At 43.1% G+C, this 24,216-nt stretch overlaps 1 protein-coding gene across 1 annotated transcript in view; it reads left to right on the top strand.

Annotated features, from left to right (window-relative positions):
- Positions 1–24,216, top strand: part of ATP6V1C2 (ATPase H+ transporting V1 subunit C2) — a 27,097-nt gene continuing 2,881 nt past the window's right edge. The window contains exons 1-11 of the mRNA XM_074947662.1: positions 1–157; positions 1,427–1,586; positions 3,276–3,343; positions 7,575–7,660; positions 15,051–15,145; positions 16,498–16,589; positions 19,050–19,148; positions 21,620–21,688; positions 22,769–22,861; positions 23,366–23,459; positions 23,812–23,909. Of these exons, the coding sequence (XP_074803763.1) occupies positions 1,458–1,586; positions 3,276–3,343; positions 7,575–7,660; positions 15,051–15,145; positions 16,498–16,589; positions 19,050–19,148; positions 21,620–21,688; positions 22,769–22,861; positions 23,366–23,459; positions 23,812–23,909 (923 nt within the window). The 5' untranslated portion in view covers positions 1–157; positions 1,427–1,457. The remainder of the gene's footprint in view (positions 158–1,426; positions 1,587–3,275; positions 3,344–7,574; positions 7,661–15,050; positions 15,146–16,497; positions 16,590–19,049; positions 19,149–21,619; positions 21,689–22,768; positions 22,862–23,365; positions 23,460–23,811; positions 23,910–24,216) is intronic.

Raw genomic sequence — 24,216 nt, 5'->3', positions numbered from 1 at the left:
TGCAGGAAGCAGTGTCTAGCACTACGCCTGAAACTCTTCACTCCCTTGCAAGCTGCACAGAGTAGCTAGTCCAGACCAAGCCACCGTTCTCACCAGCAGGGGCTCAGAGCACCGGAGCCTCTTCTCTCATGGAATGAAAACTTCCATCCAGCACAAGGTAAGAGAAACAAAGCAACTGAACGATAGTGTCTGTGTGTGAGCTGGGGAAACGATTTATGCCCTGGGTCTTTTATGTCATTTTTAAGTGATTTAATGTGTTGGGTAACTGGGGTCTCTCTAGTGCCTTGTCTCAGAATCTTAAATGTGAGGCAAATGACAACAGTTATATTTTATTAGTAATTACCACAGTGTTCTAGGCTCTGTACAGAACATATAAGTAAATGTTGACTGTGCCTCAAGGAGTTTATACTCTAAGCGCTGATTATGCATTTCTTGTGCTCCCCAAATTCCCAAGGAGCTGTGTATGTGCGTGCAAATAATTCATGATTAAGCCCTAAATGATCAAACTAGTTATGTCCCTCCTAGGACAGCCTGTGAAGATGGGCAAAGAAACCTAAATCATGAAGTCCACTGCAGGAAATGCTATTTGAAGGGTCTTTTGAGGTATTTTTATGAAGAAGAAAAAAATCAGCAATCTCTGTGTGACAGAGAGGGAAATTCTCTTCCCATCCACTCCAGCTGTTCCTTTACTCTGAACTGTTTAATAATGTACTTTCTCATTCACCTCTCTATTTTTTCTGCAGTTTCGAGTATTAGTTGCTAAATATATTGTATTTACTGATGTGTTCTTTATGCTGTAGATTTGAGACCATTTAGTGTGGTTTCCACCAACTCTCTTCTCTGTATATAAGTAATAGAATTGTGGAAATTGATCACCATGGTAGCGGCATTTTCTGACTGCCTGAAAGTTCATAAAAGGATTTTTTAATTTATTTTACAGTCTACTTTTCCTTTTCTACACGACCATCATGGTACTAAAGTTTTTTAAGAGACTGTGTTTAACAAACAGAAACACATATTACATTTGGATTTTTGCGACCTACAAAAGGCTCACTCTTCCTTCCCTGCCCCGTAGATGCTGAAGCCAGCGGGAGTTTTTCATTGGCTGCAATGGGAGCAGGATTAGTGCCTTAAATCTGATAGAGGACGGTGTGCTATCATGGAGATTTATTTTTATGAAAACCTCCTCTCCAGAAACCAGATGAAACAACTCTGGGGGAGGAGGAACTTCTACTGCCTTTTCATGACATTCAGGAGAAGGTCACATTCAATTTAGGTTTCAAACTGAGGGAGCTACAATGTTCTTTAATTTATTTATTAAGTTAGTTTGGATAATCTCTGTATCTATATAGTGCTTCATTCTACCTGGATTCAGCTCACGGGGAAATACAGTAACCTTTGCTTGTCTTGTTATTTGTGGCTATAGTGATCAGGAGTGAAGAGAGAGGCTAAAAAGCATGTCGGAGTTCTGGTTAATTTCTGCACCGGGGGATAAAGTAAATCTGCAAGCCCTGGAGAGAATGAACACAGTGACATCCAAAGCCAACCTGTCCAGCAACAATAAATTCCTCATCCCAGACCTCAAGGTAAAAGCAGAAAGAGAGGATAGGGTTTGGGTGGCATAACGAACACAAACAGGGAAATCTTTCTTTTTCTTTATGGGGTACATATGTTGGGAAATGGAAGAGAGTTATGCAGGGAGACCAATGAAAATGGATCTGAGACAGAGATGATCAGGAGAGAAAAAAGAAATGGGTCTTCTGAGATTGTCTGCATACATTTTACTTTACTGAGAGGATGTCAGCAAGGAGTGATACATGCCAGGGGTGGCTAGACAATTAAAACTCTACACATGCTGGTTGATCTCTGTTGCACTCTGCTCACCGTTTACCCATGTGCTTCAAGGTAGTATACCATTACACACAATAGGCTCACTAACGCAATGGGAGTAGTTAGATATATGGATACCCAGGAGTGTGTTAATGAGAAACTTGACGAAGAAGAAAATAGTCTGTATGATAAATGTTGCTCTGAGGAAACAAAGAGTTGTACACCAAGGTGTGCACATTTAGATATGATAATGAGCTAAATCTTTCATAGATCGATAGATAGATGATTACACTTCAAATTTCAGTCCATTATTCATCCTTATTTTTAAAGCTCTGAGTCTTATTTTGATCTCAGTTCCAGTCACTCCATTAAAGTCAATGGAGTTACACTAGATTTAGGAACAGATTTTTTGAGGGAGCAATCCAAGTTGACAATGTGCAGCATGTCGTAGGAGAATCTCAGAACATCTGAGAATCCAGCCCTAAATCCAGAGGAACCACTAACCGTCTACAAATTGAGTTACTCCAGATTTCTACTGATGTAGTGGAGATCAGAGTCTGGCCTTCTGGCTGTTAAAACACTGAAATGAAAAACAGTTTGTGCAACACAGGACTTTCAGACTGGGGCCAGCTTTCCAAATATATAGTTACCTACTATGAGCAACATCTTCAGCTGGTGTAAATTAGCATAGCTCCCTTGGCTTCAAAGGAGATTAGTTGGTGTAAGTTAATAGATCTCCTTTGAAACCAGGGGAGCTATGTTGATTTACATCAACTGAAGATGTAGCCCTGTTACTTTGATTACCATATTTTTGCTAATTACACTCTGTAGCATTTGCTTCCACTCAACTCTTCTTCTCTCTTGGTATGACCCTGCAGTAAAGTCCATCATGATGATTTGGCAACATTACAATAATAGATTGAGCAACAGACTGTGATGTCATAAACATAAGATTATGACTATAGCGTGGAATCATACAAAAAGGAGAAGCTGGGCTTGGAGAAAGACATGATCTTCAGTATTAGCAAAGAAAACAGACAAGCATTGCTCAAAAGCATTTCTTTAGTATAAATACTGTTCCTCCTCCCACACCAAGTTTGTTCCTGTGTGTATGTGTTAGTCTCTTAAATTACAAAAATATAGTATTTTATTAGTGAAATGTCCAGCCTATTCTATGTGACGATTCAGGAATCAAAAATAGGAAGGAGGACATCAGTGCATGATCATAAGACTAATGTATGCATTTTTTCCATTTATCATAATGCGCTTTATAGTCCCAAAATCTAAAAAGAGCACCTGCTGCTATTTTCCATTAAGCGAACAAAGTTCTACTAAGTTTGCTGGTTTTATAATTGCTAAAGAGAAGTCGGTGCTGATAAAGCTTTTAAAGCATACGCCTTGCACAGGCTTGTGTACATTTAACTTATTTATGGTCCTTTGCACAGGTGGGGACATTGGATGCTCTTGTTGGTCTCTCAGATGAGTTGGGAAAACTTGATAGCTCTGCTGAAAGGTAAAATAGATGTTATTTACTGCATACAAATGAGAAACGGACGTTGTTTTCACAGGACACAGTGTCCTTGTGTTCATCTACCCTGACTTGTCTAAACCTGGTTCTAGAACTCAACTAAAGTTGATAGATTTGGCTAGCCTATAGTGGGTCACCACAAATAAGGGGCCAGATTCTACATTCCTTAACCAACAGGCCCACTGAAGTCAGTGGCAGTTTTGTCCAAATAAGAGCAGCAGGACTGGGGTCCTTGTGCAGAATTTGTTTGAAAGGTAACCCTGATTAAGGCTATAGTACTAGGAAGGAAGCTCCAATGAGAAATGTAGGAGGTTTTTAAAATCAGGTGCTCCAATGAATAAAGGATTTCTCAAAAGACTCTATTCCCTCCCCGGTAAGAGGCAGGATTTTTCAGGGGAAGGTTTGTCTAAGCAAGAAGTTTGAGTTCTCCAGGAGTCCAATTCACATTCCTCAACTCCTGCCATGCCAACACTGGGTCAGATTGTTGAGCCCTTATTCCCGCAGAGGAGCAACATGTACAAAAGCAAAGAGCCATGCTGATCTCATTGGGACTCACCTTAATGAATGAGTGACCGCTCTAAGGTCTGACCTTTGGGCCAAATCACACTTGCACACAGAGGGCTGCATGCATCATGAAGGGAGCAGAGAGGTTGCCTGGTTACAAGGCATTCTGTAGCACAGGGCAAGACTTCACATGCTGAGCCAGCACAACCTGCTTTTGGGTGTTCTTTGCTCCTTTTTTTTTTGGCAACACACATTGCTCATAGTCATGGTTCTGGCGGTGGCAGCGGAATACGCACATGCTCACTTATGGGCTAGTCATGCTAACCCTGTTCAGGCTGTTTTCCTAGCCCAGGTACATATTTGCCGCCTGAAGGGATTTTGTCCAGCAGCTGAAGCTGTATGCAGGGCTACCTGTGAGGGGATATGAGGGCTTCTTACAGCTACATCAGGATTAAGCCCATTAGAGCAAACTGATTCCTGGTGTAATTCTCGACTTCAGTGGAGTGACAGCAGGGCTGAATGTGGACCATTGCTTTTAATCATTATATGGTGCACATGCAGTTGCACTTCTTATGGCTGCTTCTCCAGCCTTTTCGCAAAACAGAGCTATTTCATGCTTAGTTCAATGATCAGTCCTCACCCGCCATCCCTGTGGTGGCAGAGGGAGTCAGATTTTCTCCCCAGAATCTTTGAAAACCTAGTCACAGCCGTCAATGTCCACAGTGGTGTGGGGTGAAGAGTGGGCAAGAAATGGGGAAGATGGTTTTCACTTTGTAGTCACCAGCTGTAACAATAGGGTACCACTTATCCAAGTGAGCCAGTGGCCAAGTTACTACATGGTTTGGGTTTGAATGTTTGTCAAAAGCACTTAGGTCCTGATTTTCAGAGGTGCTGAGTATGCACAGCTCCCATCAACTACAGTGAGTGCTCAGTACTTGTTAAGAGTCAGGCTCTTAGAGCTTGGGCTATGCACTGGAGTATTTCAGTGTGTGTAGAAATACAAGGTGTCCTCATCCCTCCCCCAGCCCTTCCCTTTGTTTGTCATCTTCTTGTGTTTTCCTTGTCTTAACTTAGCTCCAGATTCTGATCCCTTATCAAGTCGCACCTGACTCCACAAATGGTCCCACTGACTTCAGCAGTCCCACTTGTGAAGTAACATGATATCCATCATCAGCAAAGGGATCAGGATCAGGCCCTTATATTATAAGGTCTTTGGGGCAGGGCCTCAGCATATCTGTTTTGTAAAACTCCTGCTTGTCAGTGGTGCTAAGCAGTACCGAGGAATTAAACTGGTTTAAATATAAGACAGATATGTACAATATCAAAGCAAAGGATGAGCAGAGAAAGATATCAGTGGATACAATTGTGGTAAGGCGTTAGCACAGTGAAATACCAAAAAAAAAAAAAAAAAGCATATGTTTTATTCACTATATAAATAGTCCGGTAGGTTTTTGAGACTAGATTGTGTAATCCAAGGGTTAATGTACCAAGCACACATGCCTCAGTAGAAGTAAACAATGTACAGTTGGTTATTAGTGACAGGCTATGAAAATGAACTGGACATTTACATTCCTGCTCATTGAAAGGAGCTCCCTGCTGAACTGTTGTTAGATAAACAAATGCAAGAAATGCTGGTTAAAGCGAGGCAGCACAAACCTGTCAGCACTACTTCTCACTAGGACAGCAGAGAAGGGGCAAGAGTTTTCAGGGTCTCTTGTTTCCACATACTTTTATTATTTATTTACACAGCAAGTCAGAGTGTTTTTCCATGTCACTGGAAGGTAGTGTTAGGCTCTGATACTTTCTGATTGCTCACTCCTGATACGTGCCTTTACTCAGGGATTCACCAGCATTTTTGTTCCATGGACCACTCTGTAAGGGTCTGAACACATTCACATCCACTGGTTTCAAAGACTGTTGAGGGTGTTCAACACCTTTTCAGAATTGGTTCCTGAGAGAGATCCTGACATTGACCCCTGTCCTGTCCCCATCACCTATCTCCCCCACACCCCTCTGCACTGTTCAGTTCTCATAATATTTCATCCACGTCAATTGAAAAGGAGCTGCAGATCACATACCATTTCCACTGCTCTAACCTTTCCATTAGTATCCTCTGGGCCTATCTACTAACTGCTGTTTAATGCATTGTTGCCTACAAATCCAGTGCTGGGTAGTTTTCTTTAGGTGATGACATTGCAAACTTCTTTCACATGCAACATATTTGATTCTTCGAGTTCAGGGGTTCTCAAACTTCATTTCACCGCGACCCCCTTCTGACAACAAAAATTATTACATGACCCTGAGAGGGTGGACCGAAGCCTGAGCACTGCCACCCTGGGCAGGTGGGGCAAAGGCAAAGCCTAAGCCCAACGGCTTCAGCCCCATGCAGGGGGCCTGTAACTTGAGCCCCGCCACCCAGAGCTGAAGCCCTCAGGCTTGAGCTCTGGTCCCGGGTGGCGGGGATTGAGCTTTGGCTTCAGCCCTGGGCCCCAGCAAATCTAACGCCAGAGCTAGTGACCCTATTAAAAAGGGGTCACGACCCACTTTGGGGTTCCAACAGTTTGAGAACCGCTGTTCTAGACCATTATAGTAGACTACAAGATGGTTATTTTGAGAGAACACAGTTCATAGGTTCTGATTCTTATTACTCAAATAAGAGGCTTTATTGAAGCGTATTTTGCTTCAGTTTTCTCCTTGGCAGTGGAGCCCAGGAGAGTATGACACCAATGCTCAGCAAAGGAGTGGTGAGGAGCCAAGTGCTGCCATCTCTCTCAAGGAGCCAGAGGGAAGAAACCTAGACTAGAGGAAATAGCTGTGTTGCTAGTGAGCTGGAGAAGACAGTAGGGGGTTCAAGGAACTGGACCGCTGGCACAAGGCCTCAGCAAGATGGTTCTTTATAGCCAGTAAGTCTCCAGATCCCTGCATATCTTGTGGAACCTGCCAGTTTAGGAGGCTGGACTTGCTGCTTTTTCTGCAAGGAGGCAAGTGAAGGGGTGGGGTGCGGGAAATCCCCAACAGAAGTAAAATTTAGAGGAAACTCTGTACGGGGAATTCTGCACTACCCCAGCTACCTCCCATGGATATTTCTGCAGGAGAGGGGCAGTTAGGCCCGTCCCTCTGTGGAACAATACATAGGGGGTGCACCTTTGCCGTACAGTAGGATTTTGGTTTTGTCCTTAGGAAGCTTTTTAAATCTTAGTGAACTACAGAAATTGATTTAGCATCCTATGAAACTGATTTATTTTTGTTCTAGTTGCACATTTGCATTACTTTTTTTATTTCAACCACAGTTACTCTGGAATACTCAATATTTAGAAGACAATCCCTTGACCATCCTTGGAATTTTATGCACACATACATTTTTCTAGGATTAAGTCTTTATGCATCGGTGTTATGAAGCGTAGTAGATGCACATAAGGTCAAATCCTAATCCCAAAGAAATCAATTGCAAGATTCCCATAGGTTTGAATGGGGCCAGATTATAGCCTCGACTAGAGAGTATTTACAGAATACAGTGTATTTAGAAATAAGCAGTGTAGTTATGCAATATGCCATAGGTCTTTTGTTCATCATCATTTGAATTACAAATTAAAAGCCTTGCCTCAGAAATATGTTGAAACAAGTACCTCCTTGTTAATCAGATAATTGTTGTAACTGTTTTATCTTCAATTAGATTCTGTCACTAACAAAAGCTTCTCTTGTTACACATAAGCGTAATAAAGAAAGTAGCACAGTACATAGGAGAGGTTATGGAGGACTCGAAAGATAAAGTCCAGGAGAATCTTCTGGCCAATGGAGGTAGGTGCTGTGAATATGAATGTTTTTATTCATTGATGCTTTCTGTATCTATGTTAGAATTTGAACAAGTAGCATTAAGACATCTATCTTTTTTGTGGGGGAGATGCAGGAAATTCTCTAATACTGTTTTCTAAAACAGATCTTAACCCTGGTTCTACTTCCACTGATGTTAATACAAGCTTTTTCCAGTTTATTTCAGTTTCACTTCCCCTTTCCGTTGTCCAGTGTCCATTTTTCATTTAAGATAGAACTTTTATCAGCCTGGGGAGGGGAATAGAAAAGAAGGTAGGCGTCATTGTCTGACTCATGACCCCTCATGGGCTGCATGGTTTTGAAAATGTATGGACCACTGAGCCTTAATTTGTTCTGATTGACTATCTGACTGGAATGCTAGTTTGTGACATCAGTTAGCAAAGGCATATATGCCTCTCATTCTCCACTACAATACAGAGAAAGGAGGAACTCTCTGGTAACTACAGCTTTACCTACCTGATATCATAAGTGGACACGTCAGTCTGCCTCAGAGCCAGACCCTTAAAAGTCACTTCATCTAATGGAGACTAAGTGCCAGTTCTGGGCAGCAGGACAGCGGACATTGTATTTGTATAATACAGTAGTCTCAATACTTCAGGGGTAAGCAGTACTTTAAGCAGTTTTCTGTACCAATAACTTAGAATAATGGTGTTCCTGCTTGATACATAGGGCAAAAATCCTGCTTTATTCTGTACAGGAAGAGAGAGCAGATGAGGGGCTTTTTCCAGGGCATGAACTTGCTACAGTGCTGAAAGCGTTTTGAGATGTTCTCTTGAGGACACAGTGTGTGGCCAGGGTACTAGTCTGCCAATTACAGGGCAGGACCAACTCCAATGCAGCAGTCAGTGGCTGTGTGGTAGCTGGATACACACACATGCTGCTCCTGTTTGGAGTGTGTTCCCTTCAATCTTCCCTGTGCAATTCTGCCCTAGCCAGCAGCATTTGTACTCCATAGAGTGCTCTTCATTCTCAAAGCACTTTACAAATATTACAATGACCACTCCTCATTGTACCTCTGCAGTAAACATCATTCACATTTTACAGAAGGGGAAATTAAGGTTACAGGCCATGCCCAAGGCCACAGGGAGAGTCTATGCCAAAACTGGAATTAATGTTTAAGAGCTTCTAGCTCCCAGTCTTGTGCTCATATCATTAGCCTAAGAGTGTCTCAGCTGTTTAGAAATGTCTGTTCTCCTCATGTTTTCTTAGGCTACCACAGACCTGTAGAGAGAAATCCTTAGATACCAGAGGAATACCTGGGCAGTCATACTCTGTGTGTTCCAATTTTAAACAAGTAGTTTAGCGTTGACTGTTTGCACTGTTTTCTTTTCAAACCCTGTAGGAACAGTGTTAGGGTTTCTCTTTTAGAAAAGCTCCTCTTGCATATAATAAATCTGCATCTGATGAGTCGAACTCTGAAAGTTTAATAATCCCACTTATTATGTTTCAGGACTGAAGAATAAAATGAAGTGTCTAAAGAGTATGTTGAGTATTGATTGTTGCTGTGTTTTTACAAGCATGCACTTGAGTGTGTTAATGCAAATGATGGGTCTCTCAGTCTGGTTGTAGGGATACAGTGATCAGGTTACGAGGGATTTCTCAAGTAACAACCTCATAGCTCGATCACGATATCCCTATGACTTAGATAACAACAGGTTTAACCCATTGTCTTCTTTTATTTCCTCATTTTGCCCTTTTCCTCTCCTCTTCTAACAGCTCTGCATGCACGACAGACAAATGTGGGAATGAGTTGGCTGTGCAATATTTGTTACAAACGTTTAAGTTCTGATGATTAAGATAATTCATTTCTTTCTTAAACTCAGGCTAGGAGTACTTCAGCCTTTCAAAGACTATTGCGTCTTGCAAAATGGAGTCAGATTTTTGTACACTAAAGAGTTCTCCTTATACATTAGGATGTCATGCATAGAACGCCAGCTAACTAATCCTCTTGACACCATCTGAGATAAATATTATCCCCACTTCACAGTGGAAGAAACGGACACCCCAAAATTAAAGACTTGCCCAAGGCCACAGAGCAAGTCAGCATCAATACTATAATACTTGAGCTCCTGCTTCCTACTCCCATTTTCAGCCCACTCGACCATACTGGGTCAAATCTCTCTTCAGTTACACCCATGCAATCCCATTGATTTCAGCTGGATCATGTGTGTGATTGACGGAAATATGGCCCAGACTTTCTGAATTCAGAGAGTTTAAGGCCAGAAGGGGCCACCAGATCATCTAGTCTGATTTCCTCTAAATCATAGGTGACAAAACACCATCCAGCCATCTCCACACCAACCCAGAATTAAACGGAGGTATTTCAGCCCTCAGGAAACTAAACTATCAAAATGGCATGTGTGTCTACATGACAGTGTCTTGTCTACATTCATGCGGGGAGGGCTGGGAATAGCACAACATATTGCCTTTTTAGTTTAGCCAACAGACATATGCAGAGGTCATTAGGGCAGGAGCCAGTTAGTGTTGGGCAGGTGGGGTATGCCTTTTATAAAAAGCAAAATGAATATGCTACCAGGAACACTAGCCCATCACAACAGCAAGAAATGCCTTCTTGCGGCATAATTATACGAACTTCAAAAGCTAGGGAGTGAAAATAAAGCTTTTCCAAAGGTGCTAGGCCCAAATCTGCTGTCATTTATAGCAACATTGATTCAAGGTGACTTGAAATTCAGTGGAGTTATGCCAGCTTTACAAATTATGTTCTATAGTAGAAGGAGATCAAAACTCATAGGAACAGCAAGAGGGGATAAAACACGGGTGGAAATACATATACATTTTGAAGAATTAAACAGTGTGGAATAAAATTATTACAGCTGAGTGACTAATTCACAGCCAATAATTTCCTTGAAGGATTTATCTTATAGCCTGTCTTTTGGCTCTTGGAGTGCCAACAGCAGCTGAATTGTAAGCACTTCAGGGCAGGAAATGTCTCTTTTCTTTGTTTGTACATTGTACCCAGCACAATGGAGCCCCTAATCCCAGGTCAGACCTCAGGTGCTACCATAATATAAATATTTACTACTACTAGCAGTGATTTTCCTCAAGGATTTTTAGTATTTGAATTAATGCAATTTTTTGAGGATCTTTCTCTTATCTTTGGATTGATTCTTTACAGTTTTCTGTAAGTATCTGGTATTTGGTATTGAAAGTTTGTGATGGTATTGATATTCTGTTTACTTCCTAGGTGGATAAATGTAATTCATGATCAGGAGGAGGGGCTTGCAGAAGCTCTGGGGCTTTGAATCTCAGGGATGAATAGCAGCTTAATCAGTTTTAGAAGGGGTAATGTGTGGCCCATAAGAGGAAACAAAGGCTTGCCTGGAGTGCCATTTCTACTACAATTAGCACACTACAGGGACAGAGCATTGATTGCCTGGGACACACAAAATCAGTGTGTGCTGTCCCAGCTGCAAAGGTGTGGTAGATTGTTCGGCTCATTTAGTTGCCCCAGTGCTAGCTCTGGTGAGGGGTTTGGGGAATAGTGTGTCCCTGTTGTGTCAAGCAGCGTCCCATCTCAAATTATCCCCGTTCCAAGTACTGTTGCACAACAACTTTGGAAAGACTTAAAGGTCACTTTGGAAGTACTAGTGTGAGTGAAATGCAGACACAAAGAGGGCATAAAAAGGGTCAGAGTGCCTGTGAAGTTTGAACAAATGCTTGTGGAAGCTTGTGTAGAATTTGCTACATCTATTTACTATCCAAACTAGGCTGATTGACACCGTCAGATCATTCACAGACTATGTGGGTGACTACCAGTGCTCATCTCTTTCTTCTGACCAATAGTATCAAGCTGGATATGCATGAATTTAACACTCCAGATTTTCTCTCCTGCTGCTCAAATGCTGACTTTCTTCCAAACGCTCTTGACTGGCTAACAGACTTGCAGGTTTACAGTAACCAGCTTTCATTGGCGTTGTACCTGCTCTAAGATGATTCTGAAGTCAGTTAACCCAGTGAGGAAAAGTCACACAGAGTGTTCACTTCTGCTGCCACAGAGAGACCCTTGAGGCTATTTTATCATACTCCATAGCATATGGCTGGAACCCATAAGCTACAATAATTAGAGCATGCATTTCCTCAGGAAGGCAATTCAGTTTGTGTGCATGTTACCTGACCTCCTTCTCTAGGAAAGCTGTCAGAAATGAGTTTTAAGAGGCATCTGAATGTGGAAAGGAAGGTGCTTTGGTGAATAGGTATTGGGAGAGGGGCATTCCAGACATAAAAAAGGAGCAGAAAAGGGGGATCCTTGGCATCAGTGGCAGGTTCAGAGATGATGGAGCAGCAGAGAACACAGAAGGAGGCCAGGTTAGATATCTGGGCAGGGACCATGTGATGTGGCGTGCCCAAGGTAAAGAGAACTCTGAATTTAATATTTTGAGTGTTTTGGCTTGTTTGCCCCAGGGAGGGGGGTGGTAAAGTCTTCTTGGAACTTCTGTCTTCCATGCGTTTTCATGAGCGATTTCCACATCATTAGTTGCAAGTAGCTCCATGTTGTATTCAGGCACACCTTGCCTAGAAACCAGGTTTCAGTTAGGTTTGTCACCTATAAAGCATTACTTTTCACTATGCACATGAAAGAAACAAACTCTGAAGTGACTGTAACAGACATCTTACCTCTCCAGCACAGAGGTGCATCCACTACCTCACTTTCCCTCCAGCTGCTAAGCTGATTTGGCATGTTGGCAATCTGGCCCTTCACCTTCTCAACTAAATCTTTGTCACAGTGAGCAGAAGGGAGCCTTGTATAGTCCTGCCCCTTTTCCCAATAGGCCTTGTTGTAGGCTGTAGTCATATGATCCTTCTGGGGAACTACAGGGTCCCAGAATGCCTGTCCTCAAAGGCCAGAACTTGGAGTAGGGATGGGCTGGACCCCTTGCCTTTCCACCTTGAACACCCACATAAGTGCAGCCTGCCTCCACACACAGCATGCAATATAATAAACATTAATGTGCTCTTAAAAGGCAAAATCCTCAACTCTGCAAACAGGGCCGGGTTAAGGTTATGAGGGGCCTAAGGCTAATGGGACGGAAGGGCCTAAGTATGAATTACATATTGCAAAAAAAATTATGAAGTCATCAAACATTTATCTACACACATATTTATATATTATTTATTCTGTAAAATTAACAAGTTTATTTTACTCTCATTACACTCAATTCTTCAAACAGATACTTCTGAGTAAGAGGTAGCATGGGGGACGCTATACTGTCCTTTTCTTAGGCCTCCTTCCTCCGAGGTAGTGGGGGGCTCATCTGTCTGAGGATGAAAACTGCAGCATTCCCCATCCTGCTCACCTCTTTCAACCTGGTGCTTCTACTCTCAGCTCTCCACATGGCACAGTGCAAAGCCAAGCCCTGAAGGTGTTTCCCCCAAGCATGGACTCTACACCACACACCCTGTCTCACTCTGATTGCAGTCTAGGAGGCAGCCAGCTTTCATTATGCATAAACAAAACCACGCAGGTGTAAAATCCACTGAGTAGAGGAAGTAGTCGTGGGGAAATTACATTGGGTGGCATTGTATTTTAGGCTGTCTTGCTCGGAAAACTGCCTCCCAATGTTGCACTGGCTGAGGACAATGAATTACTGTTTTCACATTGAACCCAAATATTATTTGTGGGATGATACCAGTTTGTGGGTCCTTTCCCCTGACTCACAGCCTCCTGTAGGCACCTATCTGTTCCGTGTAGGTCTCACTCCCCAGGTCCTCTGCTGGCCTGCTGGGGCCTTTCTCCAATATATGAATTTCGAGCTTCCTAGCCTACAGGGTTACAGTCCCAGACCTGCTGCCTGGATACTGAAGAGAGCCTTTGTCTTCCTTCTTGTCTCCAGCCTCCTTCCTCAACTCAGGCTGCCCATTATATTCCAGCAGGTCCAACTCTGAGGCCCAATCTTCTACCATGTGATCAGAGGACTTATTCCCTTCTGTTGGGAAGGCAGGCTGAGCCTGGCACAGGGTGGAGCCAAGCCCCAGCTCCCTTAAAGGGCCAGCTCACCCCATGACAGTCCTACAATAATTTCTAAGGGTTGCCTGAACTTTTGAGGGGTCACGGTAGAATTTTAATGTAGCATCATGGTCTTGTCACGTCATGACACAACCTGAGGACATGTGAGCTTATCACATCGGACAAACTTGCATAAAGACAACCCTACACTGACATAACATCAGTGTACAACTTTTCTGGGTTGACTTTTGCAAAAAATTGCCTGTTTCATAACAGCATTTGACATATTGATGAGCAAAAACATTCATTTGGTTTTGTAATGTCTACTCAACCTTTGATGGTAGCGGACACTAACGATCACTGTTTTCCAAGAGGTGCATCATGGCAAGAATCCTTTTTGCTAGCTGGGAGTCACTGGTGAATTTCTGCCTCATCACAGGAAGGAGTAGAGGCTCCCATTTCTCAGTTTCAGAGTGACTCATTCATGGGCTGACTTTGGGTCCTGTGATTGATTTATTCTTTCGTAGAAACAGTCTTGCACAGCTTTGCTTCCATTAGCCTGGGAATTCTGAGTTTATGCTTGCACTGGTACACTGTCAAAGCCAAATCAGGAGTTTCTTGCTCAGTTTTGACTCACTCCTTATTCAGGTTTGACTTCAGGAGGAGTCTGACAGAGTCAAAACTGAGTAACAGTATCAGCTATATCAGTAGCAAATTGGGTGAAATGCTTCTCTCAATACAATTCCATTAATTCCAGTGTTTGCCCCAATGATAGCTCCTACTGATATGATTATAAACTTCAGCCACACTTTAATAATCAAAACTGAGGTGTGTTTCATGAGCATATTTGCCTCAAATGAGAATGACTGCAAAATCTGATACCGTTGAATATCTTTTTGTCCAGAACAGGCACAGCTAATTTTATAGTGACTTTAGTTTGGTGATAGATACTAATGCTCCGATCCTCAAAAATATTTTCCACTGGAAGTTAGGCGTTCGAATATTGTTGAGGATCTGGGTCTAATTGATTGGGAACAATTTACCTCAGTGAGGACGTGTGACTTGATTATTAATTAGTTGGGCCTGTGCTACAAAGTTTAATTCTGGATCTGAACTTTTTCCAAGTTTGGGGAAAGCGGGGGCGGCAGGGGAGGATCTTGAGGGTTTTTTAGAGTTGTGGTTCTGGTTTGTGAAGTTCCGATCTGCTGCGGAACTCTGGGGTCATTCAGACGTGGGATTCTGGGTGAGCCCCTTTCTAATGTTAACGAAAGGTATGGCTAGTGAAGCAAGTGGAGAATAGCTCCCAAAGTTGTATTTTACTTTCAGTTTTAGAACATAGTGTAGTGGATTTCTCAGCTTGCTTGTTTCATACATATATTTGTATCTTTTCAGTTGACCTAATTAGTTACCTGACCCGGTTTGAGTGGGACATGGCCAAATATCCCATAAAGCAGCCACTGAAGAATATTTCAGAAGCATTAGCAAAGGTAAATCGTACTCACCGACTTCTAAAAAGGCATCTAAATGGGAGTATCATGCTGTTGCAGTTCTCAGGGCTAGTATCAGTGTCTGATCCTTCCCCTATCAGAGTCAATGGAGTTTTGCCATTGAGTTGAGTAGGAGCAGAAGCAGACCCTGTGTACTGAAATAGTCAGTGTGATTTTTTCATTATGAAATAATGCTGGTGAAATCTACTCAGAATAATATATTACTCATGTCACAGGAGAATGACAATGTGCCTTAACAGCTCTTCCTGTAGGGTTGCCAACTTTCTAATCACACAAAACCAAACACCCCTGCCCCGCCCCTTCTCTGAGGCCCCCTCCTTCCCTAACTCTTCCCCACCTTCACTCACTTTCACCAGGCTGGGATAGGGGGTTGGGGTGTGGGAGGGGGTATGGGCTCTGGGCTGGGGGTGCAGGCTCTGGGGTGGGGCTGGGGATGAGAGGTTTGGGGCACAGAAGGGGCTCCGGGCTGGGCCAGGGTGTTGGGGTGTGGGGGAGGTGAGGGCCCCGGCTGGGGGTGTGGGCTCTGGGGTGGGGCAGGGATGAGGGGTTTGGGGTGCAGGAGAGAGCTCCAGGCTGGGCCAGGGGTTGGAGTGTGGGCTGGGGCAGGGGATTGGGGTACAAAGGGGGGGTGGGGGGTTCCTGGCCACGCTTACCGTGGCTCCGAGGAATCGGCTGCCAGGGTCCCTTTTTGACTGCATGTTCCGGTCAAAAACCGGATGCCTGGCAACCCCATCTTCCTAGAATATTTTTATATAAGCTTCCTACTGCTTTAATCTACTTTATTATAATACTTCTGTTATTATTATATATTGCAATGTTGTTGTCCATATGGAAAATATTGTATTTTTTTTCTACAGTATTCATGGCTTTACATTAAATCAAAACACATCGCAGGATGGATGAATTATTTACACTGTAAACTTCTTGGGGCAGGAGCCATCTGCTATTTTATATCACTATACTGCCTAGCACAATAGGGCCCAGATCCTGGTTGAGGCCTAATGCATTGGATATAATGGGAGGGAGGTGAAATGGAGAGAGCATGGAAACAATGAATTCTGTTTACAACCACTTTTCCTATAGTTATTTTCTTAAACCCAGGTGAAGCTACCTCTTTGCAAGTGTAACACCCTTCATTAACAAACATGCCATCTGATAACTCTCTTACTTGTGCTGGCGGATGCACTGAAAATGTAATGAAAATGTACCTGTAATGAATTTAGCATTTGGTCCAGTTCCATGCATTGTGCTACTTATTTTACAGCACTGTTGACTTTGTAAACATAAATGCAGTCAGTTTACATCAGTTGCATTTTTCCTTTTGTATTTAGCAAATCACACAAATAGAAACAGACCTGAAGTCCCGAACAGCAGCGTACAACAACATTAAAGGAAATTTGCAAAGCCTGGAAAGAAAAACTGTGTATGTACAGTATGTGCCTGTGTATGCTGAGTGTTTGTGCTGGTGTGTTGTTTGTATGTATGTACTTTCCTGCCCACTTTATAAAAGTGTGCATGTTCTGACAGGAATCAGTATCGGGAGTAATTGTCAGAAGTGCTGAGCGCCCACAGATCTAGCGGAAGTTAAGTGAGAATGGGGATGTCCAGTACCTCTTAAAGTCAGACCAATAGATTCCTTCTCTTTGCTTCAGCTAAAGTTCATAACTCTTATCTATAGAGGCAATGTGACTGATTTGCTTTGTAATGCATCAGAACCTAATATCATTGCATTTGTTCTGAGCATATCACAGAGTATCAGCAATAAGAGATGGGGACGTTCTACTAAGTCAACCAGTGCAATCCCATGCAATGCAGATTGTATCCTATACTTGGTTATAGAAGTCACATGCAATTGTGCTTCCATTATTTCCCCTGGGAGACCATTACACCGCTGTCTGCATCTCACTGATGATCAGCCTTCCCATTCTTAATTTCATCCTATTACTCATAGCTACCCCCTCTTGCTTTTGTAAATGTTCTCTTTCCTCTCTTCACTGGGTTAAATAAGTTCACTCTTTAAACATGTTGAGACTATTATAAATATAGGGTATGTTGGGTTCCCTTGATTCACTACTTTTGTAATTTTCCTTAAACAAGCAATGAGATTTGGCTGGCAAGCTCCATTCTTTTTAAATTCAAGTCTGCTTTTATCATCTCCCCACTTCCAATGGGAGTTAGAGAATCCTAGGTAAGGATGAATCCTATGTGAATTTTAAGCAACCCATTTGAGAAGAAAACATCTGTAAACAGAACTTTTGGCGCATCTTAGAGAGTGCCAGGCAAACCCACTGTCAGTGCCAACACAAGTCTCAATGCTAATGTGAGCTCGCCTTTCCTGTACAGGTTCTCTAGTTCCATAAACAGCCTCACAGCTGCCACTCCACACTGCTGGGACTGTTCCCAGGGAGCTGAACTGTACCGATGAAAGTTACCCAGGCCCTGTGGGAGGGGATGTAGGGCTCCAGGAATGGAGAAGAGTGCCACATGCAGTGTAGCTTAGCACTTTGGAGAATGGTTAGGATGAGAAGTAGCCAGGCATTTTTCATCTGAGTGGGTTTTTTTGTTTGTTTGTTTTATTTCTGTCAAAACCAAAATGTTAGCAGGAACTGGTCTGTTTCAATGCATTTTTTCGACGCAAAACATTTTTGAAAAAAAGGTTTTGAAATTGTTGAAATGTTTCATTTTGGCATGTTTGAACAATTCCGGTTTTCCGTTTGAAATGCCCTTTTGTTTTGAAATGTAAGCTAATTATAGTAAAATAGAACACAGTCAAAGTCTTTTGGAGCTTCAGTTCACAAAAATTTGAGATTTTTGACTTTTTATCCAGAGTTAGGATGTGAAAATTTTTCAAAATCTCAAAATTTTTGCCAGAAAGAGAAAAACTGTTTCCTGCCTAGCTCTATTTAGGATGCAGCCCCCTGCCACCCTTGCAACAAAGTGATGGATTAGCATCTTCCCTCCCCCAACACCCTCTTAATTGTTTGTGGCATACGCTGGCAGGGTTACTCTGTCTCTCCTTTTGGGTCTGCATTCTTTACTCCCTTCATGCCTCTCTCCTTCCCCCCCTTGTGCTTTTGCTTTTTGTTTTATATTCATGTTTGTTCACTTGAGTTTTGCTGTGCTCCCTGGGTCTTTCCTGCCAGCCCCGACTCAGCAGAAGAGCACTTGCCGCATGGGACAGAAGATACCCATGGGTGGCTAAGTGGAGCTGGGACAGATGCTCCCAGACTAGCTGTCCCCTCTCAAATTCCTCAGAGGGATTGACCTCCAGTATGGGAAAGACAAGACGAGAAGTAACATGGCTGTGGTGGTTCTGTTTCCAGTTATATATTGAGCTGTAATAAGAGATGAGGCAAAAATATGAAGAACCTTAATGAAGGGTATAGTGAAAGCTTCAGTTCTACTCACCATCACAGACTCAGGGGCATGGAGGGTGTCTTTCTATACAGTATGTCCTGGCAATGCGGAAGGGCTGAAGGGCTTCTCTACACAAAACTTATACTGCTTTAACTAGACTTAGTTAACGTGGTACAACACTGCTAGTGTGGGCACGGTGGTACCGGGGTAATAAATATTCCCATATGAGAAGGGGAATAAACTAAACTGATATAAGGCAACTTTATATTGGTATAACTGAGTCCACACTAGGAGTGGTACTGGTATAACTCGTGTAAGAAATCTCGCCCCCTTACCAAAATAGATATACTAGTACAAAACCTGCGCGTAGGCGAGGCCTTTAGACATGTCAGATCTGGAACGTGCATTCCTCAGTATGTAACACTACTTCGCAGTTAGCTGTATAGCACTTGACATTTCCCAAGTGCTGTAGTCACCTGTATATGCTCCAGTCATGATTCTTTTTTTCTGATTTGTTTTATTTTAGGGGAAATCTGTTAACTCGTACTTTAGCTGATATAGTGAACAAAGAAGACTTTGTGCTGAATTCAGAATATCTCATCACTCTTCTCGTTGTAGTTCCAAAGTAAGATAATCTCATGTCTTCCCTTTCGGGGAAGGAGGGAGAGAGACAGAGTGCAAGTGTGTGTGGTTTCCTTTTAAGAAGGAGGGAGGGAGGCAGTTATGAAAGACAGGGTCAGAGTCACAAAGTTTGGATATAGGGTTTTGGTTTGGGCCCATCTCTAAGGGTATGTCTACATGACAGCGGCTCAGCTGTGCTGCTGCTGTGTTGCACTGTAGCTACATCGTGTAGACACTTCCTACATTAACGGAAAAGGGTTTTTTTCCCCATCCATGTAGTTAATCCACTTTTCTGAGAGGTAGTAACTAGGTCAATGTAAGAATTCTTCCATCGACCTAACCACATCTACACTGGGGGTTAGGTTGATGTAACTACATTGTTCAGGATGTGAAATTTTTCACATGAAGCTAGGTCAGTCTAATTTTTGAGTGTAGACAAGGTCTAAGATAAATCTAGGAACTACATAAACGTGCAGTGCACATGTCACAAGTCATGCCAACTGAGAGCCCATTAAACCTTTATACCAACCCCAATCATGATTTCTTTAATGACACATTGTACAGAAAAGTTATTTTAAGAAACTTTTTGAGAGTTTAAAATACTTTTACTGGGACTATTTAAAAAAACAACCCTGTACCTGTAAAGCTGTGTGTGACACTTCGGGGTTTCCCCCAGACAGTAGGGGGTTGTGTCACCATCTGCTCTGTAAACCTAACTGCTTCTGTGTTGGCTCAGAGCCCTGGTCCCAGCAGCCTGCTCGCAGCACCATGGCCTCACCCTGGCTTCCACCAGCCTGATTACTCCTTGCAGGTGACCCAAGCAGCCCTTCCAGTCCTGGGTCTCCTCAAAACCATCTCCTCTGCAGTGCTCAGCCCCTCTCACTGTAGCCCAGGTGGGTGAGGTAATATTAGATAGCCCAGGTGGGTGAGGTAATGTCTTTTATTGGACTAATTTCTGGTGGTGAGAGAGACAAGCTTTTGAGCCACACGAGCTCTCGAAAGCTTGTGTCTCTCACCAACAGAAGTTGGTCCAATAAAACTATTACCTCATCCACCTTGGTTCTTTAACAAATAACAGACATTTAAGCAATCCCAAGTAGAAGGCATTGAGATAGGAATGGTTACAAACAAACAAAAGTAAAAGTATGCCCCTAAGACTAAAACTTAACTTAATGAACTAGTTTTCTCGCCATGGTCATTCTTCCAGCATGGCTGGCCAGTTCTTAACCAGGAGCCAACAGAGAGCTCAAAGCACTCTGTTCCTTTGTCTCAGCAGGAGAAGGATGCCAGAATGGCTCTCTCTTTGCTTATATCCTCAGATTTTATCTTTCTTTTCAAAGTTAGGAAGCCTTCCTGAGTGGCTCAGCTTGGTATGTCCACCAAGGAGCTGACACCATCTTATTATTTGCAGTCTCCTCCCACTGTCATGACAATTAAGTGGTTATCTCCCCCACTTGCTAGGTTGGTGGCTTTGTTCAAACTCGCTAGTTTGGTGGCTTTCTGCTCTGTAAATGCATTTCCATGGTCTCTCCTTGCTCAATTTACACTGGTGATATATTCAAGCCAGCTGGAAGCACATTCCTTAGTCTAGGGCTGGGTGCCTTAAGCCCTGCTTGCCAAGCGCAGTTGAAGAACATAGTTCCAGCACACATTTATAATTCTTTATCTGCTAACTGCACATACCCTGTGCAAGCATACTAATTGATCAGTGAGTTAGCTTTCCAGTGATATATTGCAAGACACCTTTTAAATAAACATGACAGTGGGTGGTGGGTGTACAGGCCAGCTGAGACTCAGTGCTTCACCTGGGAGCCCCTTGCCCTCTGGCTTTAGGATGATTTTAGTGGCACATTAAGTGCATCTTTTTACCATGCTGCCAACTGGCCAAGGCTCAAAGGGAGGGGGAAAAATCATTCTAAAAATACCTTGTCTAAACATCAAAATGTCACTGTGTATAGTCTGTTATCTCAGGCCCTTCCAGGGTGGGCTAGGAGTAAGTGTTGGGTCCCTTTGGGAAGCTGGGAATCTCCCCTCTCCCATGGGATAAAGCTGCTGCTTCTAGACCTTCAAGGCTGTACGATGCCAGATTTTAAAGTTGTGCTATTTTGATATCTAGAAAAACCATCACTGGAAACCTTGGTCATGCTGGGCCTCCAGCTAGAATAACTGGGTGGAGGAAGTGGGGAGGAATGCCACATGTGAGGGGATGAGGAAATGTGTGCTGGCAGGCTGATTTCTTATTCATTTATTTATTTAATGGCTGCAGTTTGAAACAGCTCTAGAGTTTGGAATGTTAGAATAAATCCTGGTGAAGGAGCTTCATGGGCAGGTGATGTGGTAATAGACTTTTGATAAGTTAATTTATAATATGCCCTGTGCAGCCTGGCATTGGCTATCACATACCCATGTATATACTTCGTAAAAATGCTTGCGCTTTTCCGTTACTTAATTCACTTTGTTTTGTGTTACCAACAGATCAAACTATGCACAATGGCAAAAAACATATGAATCCCTCTCCAATATGGTAGTGCCTCGATCCACAAAGTGAGTGACATTCCTGAACTAGCTCCCCTGTTTGCTCCTGAGATCTCTGTGCTGTTTTCATCTTAATCCTTTGATGTCCCTGGCTTGCAGAGGGAATAGTGCATGTAACAGAAGAGCTCCATGAGACTGTATGGAGCGACACTATCCTCTCAATCTCATTGTTGCTACTTCAATCCCTGATTAAAATGGAAGCTGCTTGGTTGTGGGAAAGTGCAGATGAATGAAAATGCTTATGTGAGCTATTTTACAATAACCTTGCTTTTCTTTTGAAATGTCTAGTGATTCAGGTCTCTCTCCTTTTACCTTGACACCTGACTACTCAACAAACCATTTATTTTGCCTGCTATTGTTATGAAAATAGAGGAACACGTTGTTACAATAATATGGGTCAAGTTCTGTCCTGATGTAAATAGGCACGTCATTAAAGCCAGTGGAGTTACAGACACTTACACAAGTGCTGCCATTTAACTGTTTCCTGATTGGGGATGGGTTAATTCAGCTTCCAAGATGTCTCTTGTAGCAGGAAAAGCCTAGTTAACCCTTACCCTGTTGGACTTACCAGGAAGTAAAAGTTCCAGTGGATAGCCAACAGCAGGAAAGAGTAGATCATGGCAGAAGAGAAGGTCCAATCCAGAGATGAAAGGCTTGGAGATGGAAGATCAGGAGGGAAGGAACCAATGGGAGCAGGAGAAAGCGGAGGAGGGCAAGTTAGGGAGTGGGCAGGAAGGGGGATTGTCTGCTACTTCCTGTCTCAAAAATATAGGTGGACAGAAAGGAAGAAGAGGGGCAAACAGGAGCCAGAAAGAAGGAACAATAGGAGAGAAGCAAGCAGACACAGACACCCACCCGACTGGCAGGGTTCAGAAGCTTGGTCATAGGGGGCCTAGAACTGAAAGCCCAGTCCTGCTCCAGCAGAAATCAATGAACATTTTGCCGTTGCTTTCAGTAGCAGCAGACCTAAAAAAGTTCATGCTATCATTCAGTTTTGTAAATGGAAAAGAGAATTGCAACAGAAACCAGGTAATCAAAGCACAGGGCATCCTCTACGCTTGGTCACTGCAGTGCATTTCCTTCCTGCAGAATGATTGCTGAGGATGCGGAGGGAGGACTCTTCACTGTGACACTGTTTAGAAAAGTGATGGATGATTTCAAAGCCAAAGCCAGAGAAAACAGGTACTGTAGTTACTGAATAGCTCCTGCAGAGTGGGCCAGCCTCACAGGGTTGCTCAGGGTGGGGAGAGGATGCAGGGAGCCCCTGCTCTGCATGAAGCAGGAGCCAAGCACAACCAGAGCCTTTACACTTCTCTAAGTGCAAGGACTGCTCACGTCTCTTGCTGCTGCTGGCTCTAGATTCACTGAGAGCAGGGAAGCCCAGCAGGGTCTGTCCTCTGTGGGGGTGAATGTACGCGGCATTCTCCAGGAGTGGCACAGCAGCTGTCCACAACTGCTGCTCCTGGTGCTGTCCGACCCTGCTTGCCTAAGGCACAGTGTGTCTGGGAGAATAACTCCTGCTATGCTGAAGTGACTCCACATTGCTCTGGGGTAACAGCACCATTCAGCATACTGTATGGTATTGGCTGGCAATTTAGAAATGCCTATTATTCCAGAAGCGTATGACAGATGACCAGGCAAGTTACATGAGTGGCAGCTATTACAAGCCAATATATTTGTTTTAAGGTTCATGGTCCGAGAATTTTATTTTGATGAGAAAGAACTGAAATGTGAAAAGGAAGAAATTATTAAATTAGCTTCTGATAAGAAACAACAATATGTAAGTAACAAGTAACACTTTGATTTGACCTTCCAGTGACTGATTTGGCCCTCATCACTGTAGTATCTCAGCAGCTCACAATCATAAATGGATTTTTAGCTCACGGCATCCCTGTAGGGTAGAAAAATATCTTTTATACAGAGGGAAAACTGAGGGTTGAGTCAGTGACTTGCCCAAGGTCACTCAAGCTTGTGGATGAGCCTGGAACCTTGTCTAGTGCCCCATCCACTAAATCATCCTTCCTACCCTACAGGCCCCCAGTCATAAATGTGAATGGTTCATAATTAGCACCAGTATCACTACTTCCAAAGCAAGGTGAGAAACAGCAATGTTACTCTGTTTATTGCCATAGGGGCCACTACTGCGCTGGCTGAAAGTAAACTTCAGTGAAGCATTTGTGGCTTGGATTCACGTAAAAGCCCTGAGAGTTTTTGTTGAATCTGTCCTGAGGTAAGTGGGCAAATATGCAGAAGTTAAAACGAGCGGTTTATTTTCCTATAGCAGTGTTCAGACAACTTTAGAAGGAAAGACTCACCACCAGAGTTAGGAATTGCTAGAGCCACCAGCACATGGAAAATTTAGATGACTGAGAGGAACAGCACTGTTGCTTGAAGGAGGCAAAAGGGTGAAAGTAACTATTCAAGTGTATTTACAGGGGATGAGTAAAATGAAGGCTACAGTGGGGACAGAACATGTTGTTTAATCAACTTTAGACTTCACAAGGGTGCTCCCATGCACTGTGATCAGGTGATGAGAC

This window comes from Natator depressus, chromosome 3, assembly GCF_965152275.1.
Source record: "Natator depressus isolate rNatDep1 chromosome 3, rNatDep2.hap1, whole genome shotgun sequence".
Taxonomy (NCBI): Eukaryota; Metazoa; Chordata; order Testudines; family Cheloniidae; genus Natator; species Natator depressus.
This window is presented reverse-complemented; position numbering and strand designations above follow the sequence as displayed.